The sequence below is a fragment of the Nyctibius grandis genome, chromosome 10 (genome assembly GCF_013368605.1).
Source record: "Nyctibius grandis isolate bNycGra1 chromosome 10, bNycGra1.pri, whole genome shotgun sequence".
NCBI classification, from domain to species: domain Eukaryota; kingdom Metazoa; phylum Chordata; class Aves; order Nyctibiiformes; family Nyctibiidae; genus Nyctibius; species Nyctibius grandis.
Window position 1 is genome coordinate 7,619,196 of NC_090667.1, and position 19,004 is coordinate 7,638,199.

General features: G+C 42.4%; 1 protein-coding gene across 2 annotated transcripts; it reads right to left on the bottom strand.

The window, feature by feature from the left end:
* Window positions 1-572: 572 nt before the first annotated feature.
* On the bottom strand, window positions 573-18,949 carry GEMIN5 (gem nuclear organelle associated protein 5). 2 transcript variants are annotated; one of them, XM_068409128.1, is made up of 28 exons: window positions 18,766-18,949; window positions 18,351-18,505; window positions 17,527-17,708; window positions 16,857-17,008; window positions 16,508-16,636; window positions 16,179-16,311; window positions 15,566-15,725; window positions 14,722-14,934; window positions 14,171-14,256; window positions 13,578-13,672; window positions 12,792-12,928; window positions 11,510-11,583; window positions 10,930-11,111; window positions 10,689-10,828; window positions 10,058-10,229; window positions 9,564-9,791; window positions 8,948-9,061; window positions 8,399-8,527; window positions 7,726-7,821; window positions 7,283-7,420; window positions 6,593-6,740; window positions 6,352-6,471; window positions 5,282-5,492; window positions 4,434-4,691; window positions 3,592-3,754; window positions 2,388-2,964; window positions 1,867-1,963; window positions 573-1,191 (listed from the first exon to the last, which is right to left on the bottom strand). In XM_068409128.1, exons 1-28 carry the CDS (start codon window positions 18,911-18,913, stop codon window positions 1,033-1,035), a joined length of 4,596 nt encoding a protein of 1,531 aa, XP_068265229.1. In that variant the 5' UTR covers window positions 18,914-18,949; the 3' UTR covers window positions 573-1,032. The 2 variants fall into 2 exon arrangements, with proteins under 2 accessions (XP_068265229.1, XP_068265228.1); XM_068409127.1 differs by having other exon boundaries at window positions 16,508-16,639.
* Between the last annotated feature and the right edge of the window lie 55 nt (window positions 18,950-19,004).

A 19,004-nucleotide genomic window follows, 5' to 3' on the forward strand; every position in this document is an offset into this window, starting at 1 on the left:
GACTCCCGCCCCCATCCTACCATGAACTTTGCTGCTGCATTTGAAAACTTGCTTCTAGAAATTACAAAGATAGATAGATAGATGCTATGTTCACTAAGGCTTACGGAGCCTTGTTCTTTTCTTAGGAAGAGTTAGTTTTTCTAACAAGACAGGCAAAGCCTTTAGATAAGCTGTTAAGACTGGTCAAAATGTTGCATGTTCAAGACTCTGGACTCTAGGATTGTATTTGGCACTTCTAGAATAGCAGCTTTTCTAGAGAACTTGATAGCACCTCAAATTTACCATCACTGTAGCAAAAAGCAGTTTGTTCAGCCATGGATGTTGCCAAAAGCAGAGACTTTTCTTGACCTGGAGACATCCCGTATCTCTCGCTAGTCATGCTGGAAACAAACATAAAAGATCTTGCCCTCCCTTTTATGTTGTACAGGTGGCTTCACCACGCAAAGCTAAAAGTCAAAACAAGTGTGTGCCAGATCCGCTGTGTTTGAGTGATGTAGCATATTTAACAAAAAAAAAAAAAGGGCATTTGCCCTTGATTGATACTGACTTCTATCCATCAAATTAAATGCCAGTTCATGGTGGTAGAAGACTTTATTTAAAGGAGGGGAAATAAACTCACAATGCTCTTAAGAACAATACTGGCTTAAGGGCCAGTTTGCTTACAGAAGTCACTGTTTTTCCTGCCAGCAGCTACTATTCCTCCTCTGCTGAAAGACTGATAGAGCTGCTCAAAACCACTTCTCTTACGTGTAAATAGCAAGAGCTTTCATTAGCATAACTTCCGACAAATAAAAAAAGAGACTATACAAAAATCCTGTATACAGTTCAAGCCCACAACCTACTGCTTTTCATTTTTCTAACACAATCTCCTTAAGTAGCAGTAGTTGATGACAAGTGAGTCTGTATATAAACCTGATTTTTTTTGTAGTTTCATCCAAAAATAATCATGGCCAACAAAACAAGCCTTCACTTGAAGAAAGAACAGCCTTGGTGTTAAGTAGCTGTAGGCAGCTCAAGGGAGACAACTTGGTCTCAAAATGTGAAGAACCTCCTGCCAGCCTTTTTGTAAGTATTACCGCTACCGTGTTTCCTAAGGAGATCCAATGCCTGTTGGTGTAGTTCAGGAGGGCACTGGGATCCCATGTGAAGGAGTACGAGGCAGCACTCCAGCACGTCGGGGAACGGAAAGACCTGGAAAAAAAAAAGGAACGTGAGGTGATGTCTACTCTTTCAATTACAATTGTTAAAACTACAACATATTCAGGCAGCCAGCTCTCTAACAACACTGCTTTATAGTATCTTTGGAACAGACAGGCATGAGTCAGATGCATTTTTCCCTCTTCTTCTAGTGCATTAGCTCACATTTAACCAGGTTTGTCCCCTCTTGCACAATCACAATGATTACCTTTAGTTATATTAATAGACTAGAGAACAGAGGGGATGAGACAGCCTAGAAAACATTGTTTTCTAACACGTGATGTGTCGTTTCTACAGTTCCTATTCTATAAAGGCCATTTTACACCTTAAATTTCTGATTTCACTGTTTATCAAAACTTCTTGCATACATAATTCTAAGTAGCAAGGCATTACTTTTAAAACGCATGGCAGAGATTCACACAAAATAACCGATACGGTTCTCCCATGCAGGAGCTTTACCTACACTTTCCCAATGCATGGAGAAAGTTATGCTTGAAAGAAAGGTATCACCGTGATGCAATGTGTGAATTCTCTCTCAAAATTGCCATAGGATCACAAAGAAAGTCACTGTTCCTTACTTTCTGTATGAAAGGGATTCTATGGTGAGGCTGCCCTTAAAAAAAGACTGTCTTTTTTTTCAGAACCACAATACCCCTTCTGAAAACTTACCTTTAAATTGTCTGGGAATTCTGCTAGTTTCTGCTTTGCTTTTAGAAGCTGCTTCGTTAGCTCAGGGAGTGTAACTGGTTCCTTTACTTCATCTTTACTGTCAAGAAAAGAGCAGGTGTCATGAGTAACTGTTTTGCTTAAACGACTGCATAGCCTCCCTCCTGTACAGGCAGCACAAGAGAGCGCTGGACAAGTGTTACATGCTCTAGCTCGTTCTTGCCAAAGCCCCAAGACCTCTTAGATTATGCTTGTCCTTTTCATTATCCTTCCCTTTTCAAGCTGCCCTGTTTATTCACCGTACCAACACACCCTGTGCATCAGGAAGTTATTCAGCTGTAATAAGTTTATGCACATGGTAGTTCAGCCCCAGGGAAAAGCAAGACTTTTGAGCTGTATGTTGAAGTGTCCCTAGGTGACAGGCATGAGATTAGAGGCAATCTGAGCAAAACAAGACATTTGCTGCACAAACATACAAAAAAAGCAATGCTTTTCAATCCATTGATTCATGTTCTGAAGCTTACCCATTGATCTGGTTGCTGTCAGGGCATGGTTTGTCTGATTCAGTCTCTGAACTCTGCTGCAGGTTGCTTTCCTGGGTGCTTCCATTTGTGTTTTCCTGGAGATTGTTCCTCTGTTGCTGATGCTGGTGGATCATATCTGCTAAAATCTGCTGGACCTCAGCTATATCCCTCTGGGTGTTCTGTAAAGCAGCAATGTCTTCTGAAAGAAGCACTTTGCAGCCATTCAGTTTTGACTGTCTGTCTACCAAATCGACTGAGCTAGTTCTGGAGACACTTTCTGATTCACATCTATGAACTTCAGTTGCATCACAGACGTTTTCATCCATCTCAACTGCAGTTTGATCAGGAGTTTCTTCAGAGGAGGACTGACCTGAAACGTAACTCTTCTCAAGAGCTGTCTGCTCACTGGGACACAGCACAGGATCCAGAACAGCCTTTTGCAAGACAACGGAGTCTTTAGGTGGTTTCCACCACAGGTCGTACAGCAGTCCATAAGCCACAAAGCCCTCTAAACTTCTGCAGGCGTCCATGCTCTGAGAATTTGTGCTGTCCAGTTTGTGTCTCAGGTTATCACAGCCTAATAATGAAAAAAAGGGTTACTATAGAGATTTCCAAAGGAAAAGACCAGATCTGGCAAATGAACGGCTACCCTGGAGACCCAAAGCAGAGATTTACTCAGATGCCAGCAGAGTGGTGCAGGAAGCAGAAAAGCAAAAGCAGACATCTTTGGCATCTCTGTAAACACAATACTCTGATCTAGCTAGCAAGAGACTGCATGTTCTCATTATCTACAGCAAAATTCCTTGGTCCCAAGCTGCACATCAAGATATTCAAATGATCAAGAGACACAAAATAAATGCACTGCGTGCTCTGCAGAGAATGAAGGGAAGAGCTGGATGGAGTGATCTGTAACTGAGAGATGAACACAGCTTTCCAAAGTCCCCATCTCCCTTACAGAATGGAATTTGCTGTTTCCTCCATCACCCACACCAGCTGACACTGCTGAGCTTCCTTCCACAATCAGGAATTTTGATTGCCCAACAGCCTTTGCACTAGCCAAATTCCACAGGTTTACATATATATGTATATGTCTTGCTCCTTCCAAGCACTATTATGCCCAGTAATAGTAATGGACACACAGCTGTGCTTATGGGGAAGATCCCCCTATCTGTCAGTGCCAGGAGATACACAGGAAGAGACTCACCTTCAGGAAGGAGGATACTGCAAATCTCTTGCATCAGAGTGAAATTACCAGCATCGTAACTGCGGGTCACAGCTCCAAGAATACTTTTCACTGCCTCATCCCAGGTAGCCGTCTGATAGCTCAGGGCTGCAAGGGTCAGGTCATGGGAGATATGGAAAAGCACCTACAGGAAGCACCAGAGAGCACGAATAATAATTTTACTGCGAAGTGTGAGCTTATGACCATTGTGGAAGAGCCCAGAAGCACGTGACTTAACCAAAAGCAATTTTAACGACAATGCAATTTACATAGTCTCCTTCATGCAGGAGACAGAGCACTTTCACATTACTTGTAACTGAAAAATCAGCAGCTGTGCTTGCATGTGTCCTACTAAACAGATGAGAAGAGGGAGCACACCAAAGGTCAGTGACTCACTGTGGTCAGAGAGCAGAGCTGCAGGAGCACCAGTCTATGAACAGACCATCTGAACTCCACAATATTTTAACATGAAGCAGCCCTGCCTCTCCTGACAGTTCGACACAAAACCCTGAATCACTGCTAAGGCTACTCAGCTATGCCAATCACTCCCACTCAGCCAGCATACCCCAGCGATCTCTGTGCTCGTCACTGACACCGTATGTCAGTCCTTACCCTGCGCAGAAACAAATGTGGAAATACACTGGTGGCTACACAAGCCGTCCCAGCTGCCTGTCATCTACCTCTCCCAGACTATAACCTCATCCTGCAGCAGGGTGCAGACGTCAGTCCCCTGGGAATGGCTGGCACACCACCACGAAGTGGCTGCGTTTTACTGCGTATGCCATAGTAAGGCTTAGTGTGTACACAGATCTAAATCCCTTTACCTGCTTCGGGTGTGTGTTGCTGGTTGAAGGAGGATGCTCAATACTGCGCAGCTGTTCCCGTGCATGCGTGGCTTGTTCAGTGGTGCCCATGCCCAATACATTCTGCCATACTTCTATCACCATGTCAAAAAATGAGGCCTCTTTGTTCAGCTCCCAGCTGTGGTAACAGGGAGGCACGTGGCTCTTTCGGTCACAGGGATTTCTTTCACTAAGGCACTTGCAAAGCAGTTCGTTAAGACAGAAAACAAGTCTTTGTCCCTTTAACAAGAAGGAAAAAAAAAAAAAAAAGAGCACTGAGCAGCTGCTAAAAGGAAAACAATCCCTTACTGACCACAGCAGGTAGACAAACTTAAGAACATCACGGCTAGCAGAAGCTTGTGGGTGACAGACTGTTTCACAACTGCAGCTACCAAAGAACAATGCTGACAGACTCAGAGACTCTAGGAAGGAAACCTCAGAACAAGCTAAGCTAGCCTTCTGCTTCTCAGTCCACATGATGGATTTACAGTTAGCTCATTTGTTCCTTTAATGTAAACAGCAAATACTTTCCTTCACTTCTTATGATCAGTATTACATACTTAAAAAATATCCCACTTTTCTCAACTACCTCTCATACAACTAACAAGCATAGAGCCTATGTGCCTCCCCTCCATGGGCCCTTTGCCTCTGCAAAGGCACGTGCTTTTTCATAGTCATTGCAATAAACTTCTAGAGAAATATTTTGAGGCAAAACCAGCTCAAAGGACTACCTGTGGACTATTAACATATGGGAAGTGGTGCCAAGTTCATCAAGTTAATCTGGAGAGGGACAACGCTAAGGAAAGCAGAAAGGAAACAACCAGACTCACAAATAAAGTTTGATGTTGCTGAAGGACTTCCTGAACTCCCACCCAGTTCCTGGATAACAGCAGGTCTTGGGCACATCTGAAAGACAAAGTTGCCGACAACTCCTCCTCTCCAGATAGCAGCGCAAGCTCAGCAGCAGTTTTAAGGGAGGTCACGTCCCCCTTTTTTGCCAACACCTTAACTGCATCATAGGGTGAGGAAGCCCCCAAATAACTGAAAAGACAAAAAAGGAAATCAACTTGATTAATACTAAGATACCATTTTTAAATTGTATTGCAACGCAATAGCACAAACATACACATGAAGATAAACCTGTATTTTCCACAGGTTCGCAGAGCTCTCATCACTTTGCTTTACCAAAGTTTGCTATAGACATATGGCACCTGTCCTGATGCAAAGCTACAAAGGGAAAGTCACGCAGCCTAATAATCCGGACTGAAGCCTCTGGTGGTGGGCATATCATGCACGGCTTGGGTGAGAAACAGAAATAAATAGATTCAAGAGACAAAGGTTATATGCAGTAGTTTATTCCTACTGCCTTTGTCTGGATTTCATCTGAATCCTTTCACAAGCGTGAACACCCTCAAAAATGCCAGACCTGAAATCAGCATCAAGCAAAGGACACTATTCCAGCCAAAATACTTCAAGCGTTATTAGTAATTTTAGTAGTCACAAATTTGAAACACACTAGTTGGAGGAGGATAACCCAGTGATTAGGATATTAGCTAAGGCCTCAAGAAACTCAAGATGAACTGTTGCACTGCACATTTCCAGTGGAAAGGTTGGAAACATCACATACTCTTTCCTAATCTTAGTCTTGCTAGACTCGTTTTCAAAGACTTCCAGTAACGACTATATGGAAAGAGATGGCTCTATTGTAGTAAGGCATTTGGACCTTCTGCCTTGAACTGCCCTCTGGAGCTTCTGGAGGGAGCTGAATGAGATCAGGCTCAGAAAGCACCTTAGACAAATGATGACCAGACCAGTTAACAGATTTCAGCTGCTACAAAACCAAGAACCTTCTTTGTTGCAGGCATGGAACCAATTCTGTCTTCTTCCCAGTAACACTCACCATTTGGCGGCCATGGAATAATGACCATCTTTCTCTAACAGAGCTGCCCAACTGGTGTAGAGATCCCTCAGGATTGGATCTTCTGGACGCAACCTGGCCTTAGCAATTACAATTGCTTCCCTAATGCACATAAGAGAAACCAGATAGAAAAGTTAATTGACTGTGTACAAAAAGCGAACCAAAATGTCAAATCTACCCCACTAGAAAACAAGAGCAAATCCTAAATTAAATATACAGCAACCTGTAAAAATGGTTCACTTTCAGGAGCTCGACAGCCTCGTACACTTTATGGATGGAGAGGAGATGGGAGGCAGCCTTCACATACTGCTCCTGAAAACACAGCTGCTTCACAAAGGCTTCTACTGTCCAAACCCAGGCCTGATATCCAACTGCAAAAGAGAAGGCAATACAATTGGAGGTAAAGTTTTAAAACTGGAAGAATTCCTGTGGGATGATATCATCACTGGTTTCTTCAACATGTAGCTCTTCTCTGCCCCAGATTAGTTTCTTGTTTCTTAACCATCCTAATATAAGTCACTGAGGCAATGAAACAGGGCAAAGCTAGGGCTTGAACACGACTGTAGGACTTCACTACCAGTAAAATAACTTAAAAACATATTTAAACCAACAGCAAGCTGGAAGGACTGCTACAATATTACAAAGAACCAACTTTGCGCTTGGAAGGATGGGCCTGCTCCTGCAAGAGGTCCCAAAGGAAACCACTGTATTTCCTGCTATCCCAACCTAAGGGTGCTTGTGGAAACATCCAGGTCTTTGTCATAAATAGGATATGTTTTGTGTTATCAGACAGTTAAAGAAGCAACTTATTTCCAGTCTGGAACAATCACGAGTCTCCAACCCAGAACAAGCAGAATGAGGCTGCCCTTGGCAGCGAATTCCATCTGCTTATGTGTTACAAGAACAAACATACCCATGGGCGAGATTGCTACCAGCTGGTCTGTTAGCTCTCCCCTCTCAGCAGCTGCCTGGAGGACACCCTTCATATCTCCTTTCCACAACATGAGCTGTTGGAAGAGCTCTGGATGCCCGTTCTCCAAGTGATGTTTTCCTGTTGGAAGCAAACACACTTCCTATCAGCATAAGTGCAATAGCCTTATTTGCCATAGTAAAGTAATTTGGCAAAAGTGAGATTATTCAAGCTTAAGGTATTGCAGGTTTGCATCTGAAAGACGTCAGAACTATTTGGGAAAAATATGTCTTTTCTTTTCACATAGACCTGCATTCTTAATCCTACACTTTAATCCACAGTAAAGAAAATTCAAGCATTTTTCCCAATTTATTTTCTACTTGAATGTAACAGTTACAATTTGTAACAGTTACATATTGTCAAGGTGAATTCATTATTCCACTTACCTTCCACATCAATCATCTGGTGCAGAGAAGCCCTGTCAGCGAACAGCCCCAAGTGGATGCGATCCTTGAGGTCAGGGGACAGATCTTCACTATTATCTAAACCAGATAAAAAGAATGAATATTTAAGATTTGGTACAACACTGGGAACTGGGACCTGCCAAGTCACTGTACCACTCCATTACACTCAACTGTTGGCAAATACTTGCATCTTCTACTTTCTTTCCTGTATAACAGATTTAACAATTTGCAGATCAACACTTATATCTAAGTTTGATTAGAAGGACCATGTTTGTGCAGAACATTTATTCTAAATCAAACTAGCATGTTCCTTTGCATGCTCTAAGGAACAATACTGTGAGAATACAAGCATCTCCCTCATGGCTTATTTTCTCCTGCCCATATTATACTTCTGAACGTGAAAAAACACTTGGCATGTATGCAGACAATTCTACCCTTTCTCCACAACATAGGATCCTACTCAAAACCTGTCTGGAGTGGCTGCAGAATGCTGAAACACTGCAAGAGAAGTTAGATAAGAGACCACAACTAGTCACACACTTTGATAAAGGTAAGAATTTTTAAAAAATAATGCCTAGTGGTCAAAGTCAAGTCCTTGGACACATGCTTCTGAATACTTCAGAGCACCTACCCTCTAAGTATTTTAGACTGATACCTTTGGTTTTCAGACATGTAGCCAGCCTCAAGCAATCCTGATGCAATTCATCTTTTGATCTGTGATCCATGAATGTGCTGAAGGGTAGAATAGAACGAGGCTTCCTCTTCTTCAGGGAGGCATCAGGAGCTGAAAAATCAGGCATGTTTTAGTCACTGCTGCACAGTTACAAGAGTCTCCTACAGCAGAACTCTCCAACGTATTCCAAAACCCCCTCTTCCTCACACAGGAAAATTAAAACCACATGCTCAAGTGCCACACACATCTCTATTATAACAACTATGACTTTTGAATACTGATCACTTCATGCATTTTTCTATCTTGCCTGGAATGAAACTAGCAACTAAAAGGCAATATCTAAGCCCACGTTAAACAACTACTCAACTGGCCTGCAACTTAAAATGTTTATGAGATTTTTAAAAGCACGCTTTTCTTTCTCTGGCACTTATTTGGTGTCCCATTAGGAAGGGAGGTTGCAGCCAAACAGAAACGTAGAATGAGGAACTCTGCCTTGATGCAGGACTGTTAAAGTCCCTGAAACACACTAACTTGGTTTCTCTTTAGGTGGATCCTTTTTCACAGGAGTGGCGTTCTGGGTCACAAAAGGCTTGGGCAAGCTGAATGAAGAATAATCATATGCAGATGAAGATGTATCCTTGGACACTGTGGAGTTAAGTGATAAAAAAATGATAAAAGAAGGAAAAATGATACATGGAAAACCCCACAGCAGAATACTTGACATATTCACATTCTATTACATTAATTTCAAAATATACAGAAAATGCTTTGCAATAGAACTTAAGAGCTTTTTAGGGAAAGGAAATATTAAGAAAACATTACAGAACTGTCAGAAAGCTAAATACGATGTCAACAGACACTAACGAAGGTCCACTATCACCAGAAGGCATCACTGATCAGAAATGACATTGTTTCAAGCCAAACACAGTAACTTTGTTTGTTAGGCCAGAATCTTCTTATTTAAAGACAACTAGTCCCAAACTAGTTCTGAGAATTATGAAAGGCATTCCAGAACCGTATTTCTTTCAAGTGGACTATGTCAATAAAACCGTATTATGAGAAAATCTGCATGAAAATATTAAACTTGGTGGTGCTCTGAGGACTAAACAGTCTGCCAACCATTGAACTAAGATGATTTGATTATTACCAGTCATGGAGACTTTATCAGGCAACTCTGCTTCCTGAGCTTCTTTTTCTCCTTCATGGTCTGACACTCCATTTTCCTCTAGCAACATTTCCTTGGTGCTCTCATCTCCATTCATGGCATCGCTTAGATCCTGCTTGGGTGGACTCTTTCCTATAGGCTTTTTCTTCTTCTTGGTTTTGACTTTTGGTTGCATACTTCTTTTTTTCTCTAATTCTATACTCTTTTTGCCTGTAAAAGGTTGCAGAAGTTACAATACAAAATATTATCTGTAGAGATTTTTAGTGTATTAGCTGTCTGTCTCTCAAGATCGACATTTAGTTTCCACATAAGGATAGGGCTCAATTTAAACCTAGACATAGTTTATTCCTGAAGAGGCAGCAGGCAGATTTGGAATTCAGCATAAGAACTTATCGTACCATTTCAATGTGGCAACCTTCTATTTCCCAGCTCCAACATCATCTTCAGGAAAGGATCTTCTGTTTGAATATACTTACCCTGAGGAGGCCGTGTATGCTCCTGCTTTGAGATGTGCCATTTGTGAACAGAAAAATCATCTGCTCCCGTATAAACAGAATCTGAATCCACTGGTGACCACTGGACACTCAGTAGCCGGCCCTGGTGCCCTCGGTAGTTGCAGAGTGGCTCTTCCTTCATAACATCCCATACCTTATAAACAAGAAAGAAATCCAGTTACTCAGAAAGTCTCATCTTTCCCTAATACTCTGCATTTTCTCTTCAGTGATTTGCACTTGTAGGAGCATCTCTTTTAGAGCGTTTGCACAGGTATTTCAATACCAACATGCAAATGGAGAAAATTCAGGGCTTCCTTTGTTTGCATCAATACATTTGCATAACATCTTTCTTTTTTTAAAGATCAAAAAGTGCTAATATGAAACCGATAATGACTGGATTTACAAATCAATTTGCAAGTTGCAAAAACATACAGATACCTGCATATTAGGTATCCAGAACCAGGAGGTAGTCACCAAAGGTAAATTTGCAGTACTTCAGTAGTTTATCTCACAAAACAAGCTTTGCTGTTTAGTCAGCTCGGTTCTAAAACACTGTAGAACAGGTGACTTGAAACTAAAAGAAATACACTTCTGAGTGGCTGTAGAACACTACCTGTGCAGTGCCATCATAGCAAGCAGATACCAATCTTCCCTCATGGTGGGGGCTCCAAGAAAGACTTGTGATTTTAGCTGTGTGCCCAGCCAGAGTTCGAAAAGGCTCTGTTATTGTCAAAGGACTTTCTGAAGTGCTCTCTGAAAGAAAAAAGAGAAAGATAAAGTATGGCCAGCAAGACAAACTGGCAGTAATACAAAACAAGATGCCAAGACTTGGAATATAATCTGCAAACTGTTACCTAGGACACTCTTCAGATTATGCACGTAAATAGTGGCATTGATTGAGCCTGAAGCTATCAAGTAACTCAGCTCTGGCTGGCTCCCATGCTCATGATGCCAACGAATAGCGTTAATCAGTTTATGATGCTGCTGGATAGTGCAGAGCAACTTCAAGTTTGGCGCCTGAAATATTTCAATTGAACTGAAATGTAAGAAAAACAGTGTAAGAGTTCCAGTAGTCAGTAAAAGTGGGATATTTTTTGTTATCCTGCATGAGCAGAACGACAGAACATGAAATAGAGTAACTAAACGAGTTTTTCTTTTCTGGATTCAACTCAAACCCTCCTTTAGTACATCAGCAAAAGCACATTTCAACCATGAGTGGATCCTTGAAAAATAATTAAACATGATTATGTGGATCCTCCATGCCAAGAGCAGCTAAACGAAGTAACAGCAAGGAATGCTGTATTATCACAATTCAAATGCACGGGCAGTGAAGAACAGAGACAAACCAGGGCAACAAAAAGTACTTTTGCTTCACTACAGTAATTCTCATCAAGATCAGCACACAGACCACCTTAACCTACAAGTGAAACGTACCCATCTTCATTGCCAAGAGCCAAGAGCTTGCCATCTGGTTTCCAGCTGATCTCTGTACGCGCAGGCAGTTTGTGCTGTAGAAAGAAGACACAACTGTTGCCAAAAACTCTTAAATCTCTCTCGCATACATTCAACAGAGCAAGACTGGCAACTGGGCAGAGTTGCAATTAGTCTGCAAAATGAAAGTCACAAAAGGGTCCATTGCTTTTGTATCAGTGACATAAGCGTGAGCAATTAAGACTGAATGAACTGATGCAAAAAACAGTGATTATTCTTACAGTTCAGTGAAATGTCCTAAAGGAAGTTTGTCTGGATTCCAGTAGGACCTTGATATGTGATCTGCTTATGCTCCTTGGAAAGCTCCAGACATTGCAAGAAAATTCTATCATATTTCAAAAGAAATCAAAGTTGACTTGCAATTATTTCTATTTTTTCTAATTCATATGAAAGCTACTTACAATTTAGAATTTAGATGCCTAAAAATGATTGTTCCATTGCCTGTGACATTAGTTTTTTAACCCCCAGTGAGTCTTCTATTCAAGGAAGAAGCCAAAACCCAGCTGCTATAAACCAATATAGTTTGATTTACTTCCATTGACTTATGCTGACTTAAAGCAACTGAAGGTCTAACCTACTTCACTTATTTTGTACTTTCAACTGAGGAATCACTGATCATACTTGAGAAGATGTTATGGTCAGTTATCACCAACCACTCTGCATTAGCTGCAGTGTAAACAGAAACAGACTCCTGCAATAAATACTGCAAAATTTATTTAAAAAAGAAAGAGTTAATGTTTGAAACGAGAGAACTAGAGAAGCTGAGGTAGTTAACTCATGCATGCCCACCAAGTGATCTAAACTATGACATTATTCAGGGTATTGCTTCAAGTGCGTTGAAACTGGAAATCTCCATATGAACTAATTATTTTAAACAGCCACACAAAGCTTTAAAACCAGACTTTATACTGCAATTTAACTTTTCTGATTAAGTAAATTACACAGTAGAAAATTAAGTAACTGATGCCAGGAACAGATGTGCAATGTTGACACTGGGGGGACAAAAAAAAAAAGGACCCTTTTTCAGAGACAAACACATAAACTGTTTGAATAGTTTCAGTCAGTAAGTGTCTGTGAAGTCCATCTGTGGAGACTACAGGTTTCAAATTTCTTATTTGTTACAGATACATCACAAAGGCAAAACCAGAAACCTACATCTACAAGGCCACAGAAACTATGACATGGTTACCAGGAATCCATAAAAACCCCTCAAAATCATACTCACTTTGATTGAATTAGTGTCTCGGATGACTCTGTTGATGTCATTTGCCTCTCCATTAAGCTTCCAGGGGTTGTGTTGAAAAACTATACCTTCTCCAGCACAACTATATAAAGTTACAGAGGGCTGTTCACCTTCTCCTCCTATCCAACAGAGAAAAAAAGCTAAATATACTATGTTCTTCATCAGTCTTCCCAGAAGTAATCGCTCCCACTATAAATCAAATCATTATTTTACAAGGCTATATACATGCTTTAATTGCCTGTGATCCAGCAGCGAGAAATTCTCACAATATGGGGCTCTGAAAAGACCTCTCATTTCTACCAATAGATCTCTCCATAGCACAATTACTGCAAGCACGAAAATTCCCTTCAAAGCCTGGTCCTTAAAAAAAGTTGTGTAAGAAGAGCTAACGGAGCTGTTCTGTTTAGTTCGAATGCTAGAAACATACTTCTGGAGCTGAGGAACCCATAACTGATCTGATGCAGTTACTGCAGGAAGCCCATGCAGACAGTTACTGGTCTGTAATACCCTGAAGGTACCACAGAGGTGTGGTATGCCACTCCCACCTATTTCTTGAAGCTACTAGAATTCAAAAACTAGAAGATTGTTTTGCTCCCTGGCAAAACTATTAACAATTCCTCAAGCAGAAAGCATTCTTAGCTGCTAGAAAGGACTGCTACCAAGCAAATGGGGCTCCTTTTCCTAAGAACAGAAGGGCATACCAACTTCATGGCATCTGTGTGCTCTGCATGGATGACCTACTTTGTCACAAGGTGTTAGAAGACTCACCAGAAGACAAAGGAGGAGTTGGAGGTCCCCAGGCTAATGTGTATACAGTCTTCTTGTGGTAAGTACTGGAGATCTGAGGTGGCTTATTCTTAGCACTGGGCAGGAAGATAAGGAAGCAGGGGCAGTCAGATTTCAGCAAAGGGAAAAAAAAAATTAACATTTCAAAGCAATATATTTCCAGTGGTGAAAACAGACACCAGTGCTATAACATACTAAAGCAATGGCTCAGCTAAGCCTTCTTTAACATCTCCTGTAGGGCACTACTAAAAACATAACAAAACTGTCCTGATGACCTGCACCCACATGTTGCTCTTCATTCTCTGAAAATGTCTTTCTGGCTGAAGTTTTCCTTGATTGATGTCCTCCCACAGATGATCTCTGGTCATGCAATTTGAGTAAGATTACCTTAGAAGCTACCACACATAATGGAGAGATGAAAACATGCACTGAAAATCCAACCATTTGACTAGTTTTAAATTTAATCCTACTCTTGTTTAACAGTAAAGATATACCTCAGGAACGACCACACCACCTATGCATGGTAACATACTAGCAGGATCTTAAATGGATGAATTTGAAAGCTACTTTCTTACCTGCTGGAGAAGGTGTCAAATATGCCAACTTTTCCATCATCTGTTCCAAAAGCCAAGCAGCCTTCCTTACTTGGATGCCAGGATAACTGCAAGCAAAATAGAAAGAGACACCTAAGGACACAAGCCATGGACACTTTGTTTCTAAATAACAAACAAAAGGAAAACATTGAAAGTGATGAGCAAGCATCATCCCTTATACCCACCCTTCCAACTACAGCCACTTGACTTTATCTCTCTACTATGGGTATCAGAGGCTTTCCCCCTACAAGCTACTGTAGAATGAGATGAAATGGACTAAACTCTTTAAAATACTACTTTACATCTACATTACAAAATAGAAGTGGAGAATATTGTAGGATGGTGAAAAAACTTTTGGTGTAAACAAGAATAACTACCATGTTTTACTGCTGCCAGCAATTTTACCAGGCAGTAGCCTCTGGCCAACCGCTGGTTAATCCCAAACTGAAGACTGAGTGAAAGACAAATATTCTTCAAAGAAAAAAACGGAGTGAAAAGAGCCAAGAGAAAAAGGGAATCAAAAGCACACTTACTGCTGTAACCTTGGACTTTATGCTTTGCCAGAAGGTTTTAACATCATAAATATTGTTCATGGACAACGTATTCCACACCCGGATCATGCTGTCTCCAACACCGATGGCAAGACAGCCTGTGTCTACAGGGGAGAAGGCAAGACTATAGACAAATCCCCCAAGTGAGGGCATGGTCCAGCTACAATCGAGAGTCGATAGGTCCCAGCACTTCACCTGAAGAATATTTAAGGAACAAGCAATGGTTAAATGTAGAGTGACTGGTATGACAAGGAAAAACAAAGCACGAGTGAAATGAAAAATCAAAGGGTCAAATTCAGGGCTTGACATAGTATGTGATCTGCACCCAGAGGATTACATGTCACAGACAGGGCTGCAACAGTTGGAAGACTGTAATGGAATGGACAAAAGTACTACATTTTAATACTATGGTCCTCTTCTGACTTCAAAATAGGTGCTCTGCTGCCTGTAAAAGGCAAAAAGTTAAAAAAAAATAGATGCTTTAGTTTGTACAAGTAAATTATTTTAAGAAGGAAAAATAGGTCTTTTCAAAATGAAACATACAGGAAAAAGACATGGTAAACTCCCTTTATTAAATGCTTACCATTCACATTCAGAATGTCATAACCATTCACTCCACCATGGTAAGAGCTTCAGCTTATAAACTAACAAAAATATACACAACCTGTGCTCCTGTGCTCAGAACAAATTTTAAGCAATGATGTTATGAAATGCTGCAATAAACCCACTTTAAGAGGGAAATTTGTGGCACTAAAAGGGGCAGCCTCACTCAGTCAAACTGTATAGGTATGGCTATTTTTATGTTAATTTTATAAATGGTTCTTACATCTCTGTCCATTGAAATGGAAAAAAGGAGCTCTTTGTCTTGCCGCTTCACAGAGCTCAGATTGAACACAATACGGGAGTGATTTTGTCCTTCTGAAGATCCTAGAAGTGTCCACTTGCGTTTTCCAGATTGGGTCAAATCCCAGAGTAGCAGTTCTCCTCTGCAAAATTTAAAGTGTGTACTTCATTGTTCACTTCAAAATAATAATATACGCTATATACAGACTATATTATGTGTATACATAATGGAAGTGCAAGAGTAATACAGCCAGGCACACATCCACTACATGTGCCTATACAGATACACACGTGCAAACACCACCCTACAAATGATATCCATAGTTAACCACACTGAAAACTGACATGTCATTTTTCTCCCATTAGATGGGCAAACCTACAATTAGTACCATTAGCTGTCAATATTCCATTCGATTATCAGACAAATTATGGGACAAACAGTAGTTTTCTACTACTGAACTCCCACTTTAGCTCTTGGCCTGTCTTCTCTCCGGTTACACTGGGAAGGAAGGGGGTGTCAGTTTCCTACCCAGTTCTTCCTTAAGTATTAATCTGCAGTTACGGACGGTACTCAGGCTGCTGTGTGCCCTACTCACCCAAAACAGCTGGATACAATCTCTGTGGAACGACCAGAAGGCCAGTGAAGAGTCAGCCAAATGCGTTCTTTAACAGCAGGATCAACAGCTCCACCTCTTCTCTTCGTGGGTGGCAACTTCAAAGTCATTACACCTACAGGAACCAAGAGGGATCATCTACATCTAGTACATCCAAATTGTCTGAGAGAAAAAGAAGTTCTGTGAATCTGAAGCTTTAAGTACACAGCCCATGTTTTAAACTACCAAGTTAGCAAATGAAGACTGCAGTTAAGAGAAAAACTCTTCCACCATATTGGTATTGTTTAGCTCACATTATTAATCTTACTTACTTCTGCCTCTAGTAGAGCTCCATATTCGTATGGTCTGATCTTTGCTTCCCGAAGCCAGGTAACAACCTTTCTTCGTGGTTGTGTCCTGTGTCAGCTCCCCATTTGGAACTTTGCCTTCCTCTGAAGGAACTACTGAATGCCATTGAAATCATGTTACTATACTTTAAAATTCAAAGCTTTATAAAAATTAACTGAAAATATATTGTTTTGTATCAGAATCTACTTTATTGAACTTATCAGATGCCTTTGCTTAGCTACTTACTGACTTTCTATAAGGAATTCAATTCTCTAGAAGGACATTTACATGAACTAAAAATCACTCCACAAACTATTAATCACTTTTACATACCTTGGAGCTCATCTTGCCAAGCAGGTAACCTTTCTTCACCAGGCACAGGGCACCAGGCCAGACAATGTATTTCATCATCATGGCCTCTCAGCCGATGAAGTACTTCTCTTTTCCTGCTGATATCAATTATAACCACCATGCCATCCTTGTAGCTAAAAACAGAGACTTGAATTAGTGAAGAGATTCTTGGACACTTGTAGAATCATATCTGACTCAATTTCCAAGCTCTTTACCAGGATCACTATCACCGTATGACAGACAGAGATGCCAAATCACAAGCAGCAATGGGACTAGCAGACTACTGGTCAATGGGAGCTCCAGTATAGCACTGATGCACCTGCAGCTGCCTTTTCAAGAAGTGCAACCAGTACGTTTGGCTTCAAGAATGACAGCAATTCATTAGTAATACAGCTTTCCACCAAGTATAATTAAAAAATAACAGTTTTAAGAAACTTCAAAGATGCAAACCAAAGCTGGACCCTTACATTGTTATGGATTTCTGTGTCTTGCAGGTCTACCAAATTTAAATGTTATTTCTAATTTGTTGTATACCAGAAGAAAAAATCAGCCACCTAAGCCTCTTAAAATTAACCTTACAACTGTGTAGCAAAAATTCACAATAAGGTTCTTGCAGAAGAAGAATGGAAAACAAAACGTAATGAGCACTTACCCAATCGCCACCAGGTTTTCTTGATGAGGAGAACAAGTGAGACAAAAAATTGTCCGAGGCTCTGGAAAGAACTGCTGGCTGTCACTTCTGTTGTGCCAGTAACAAACAATTATACCTTTCTCATCACCGGATACAATCAGATCTTTCACAAGAGGCGACCAGTGCAACGCCGAGATCACGTTCTGAAGAGAATTGAATACATTTAAAGCTGTCTTACCCCCATCTAACACCGAATAACAGGCAGAAAATAATCTGCGAGTACTCCCCAGCATCAGCTGAGTTTGTTCTAAAGTGTTTCAGTTCTTTTGGGCTTTGGCACGATTGATGTATTTGCTGATATCGTACAGTAACTGTTCACATGTATGTTCTTAGTCTGTCCCGCGTGGAACAATAACTTGCTGAAAAGATTTTAAGCGAGCTGGGTTAAGTGGCGATGAGTACACAGTGCGAGCATCCTCACTTATGGAGGCTTTGATGGTAACCAACAGCTTATTAAGGTGGTGTAACAACGCTGCAGACCTGAGGCTAGAACAAAAAGCTGGCCAGAAGCGTTCAACGGTCTGTAATTTAACCGGGTTTGAAATTCACCTTTGGTTAAAGTAACATCTCCCTGCTTTGTGTGCAAGACCTACAAAAAACCACCCCCCCGGTGAGTTCTTTCTGTCTTGCCCTCTCCGTCCCCGCAGTGGTGGCTCCCGGGGCCACCCTACCTGGTGCAGGCTGTGATCCGCCACCGGGGCCACCCTACCTGGTGCAGGCTGTGATCCGCCACCGGGGCCACCCTACCTGGTGCAGGCTGTGATCCGCCACCGGGGCCACCCTACCTGGTGCAGGCTGTACTCCGCCACCGGGGCCAGGCCCTCCGTCTCCCAGATTTTGACGCTCCCGTCGTCCGAGCTACTGGCGCAGAGGCTGCTCTGCCCGGGGCAGTGGCAGAACGTGAACCCGGAGATCCTGTCCGTGTGCCCGATGAGCTCTCCTGCACCGACAGCAAGAGACCGCGATGGGACTCTCCGGGAGCTCACGGCACCTTCCCAAACCCGCCCCGCCCCCGGGGCTCCCGCTGCCTCCCCGGACCCCGGGGCTCCCGCCGCCCCCCACGTGCCCGAGCGGCGCACGGCGGCTCCCGGCGGAGGGGCGGCCCCGCGGGGCTCCTATAAAAGGCGGGGGGGGGGGGGGGCGGTCAGGGCGGGCCGCCGACGGGCCCGGGATCCCCGCGGGAGCGAGTTGTGGCGGTACCGTAAAACGTGGGTGCGGCGTCGCTGACATCCAGCAGGCAGACGCGGTGCCTCGCCGCGAAGCCGAAGAGGCGGCCATCGCTGCTGGCGTCGCTGCAGCGGCTGCTGTACCAGTTGGGCGAGGCGGGCAGCACCCGCACCGCCGCCATCGCCGCGGGCCGCTCCGCGCCGCCCCACGCGCCCCGCCAGGCCGCCGCGGGCGCTGCCGCCAAGCGCCGCACACGCCGTCGCAAAGAAGGC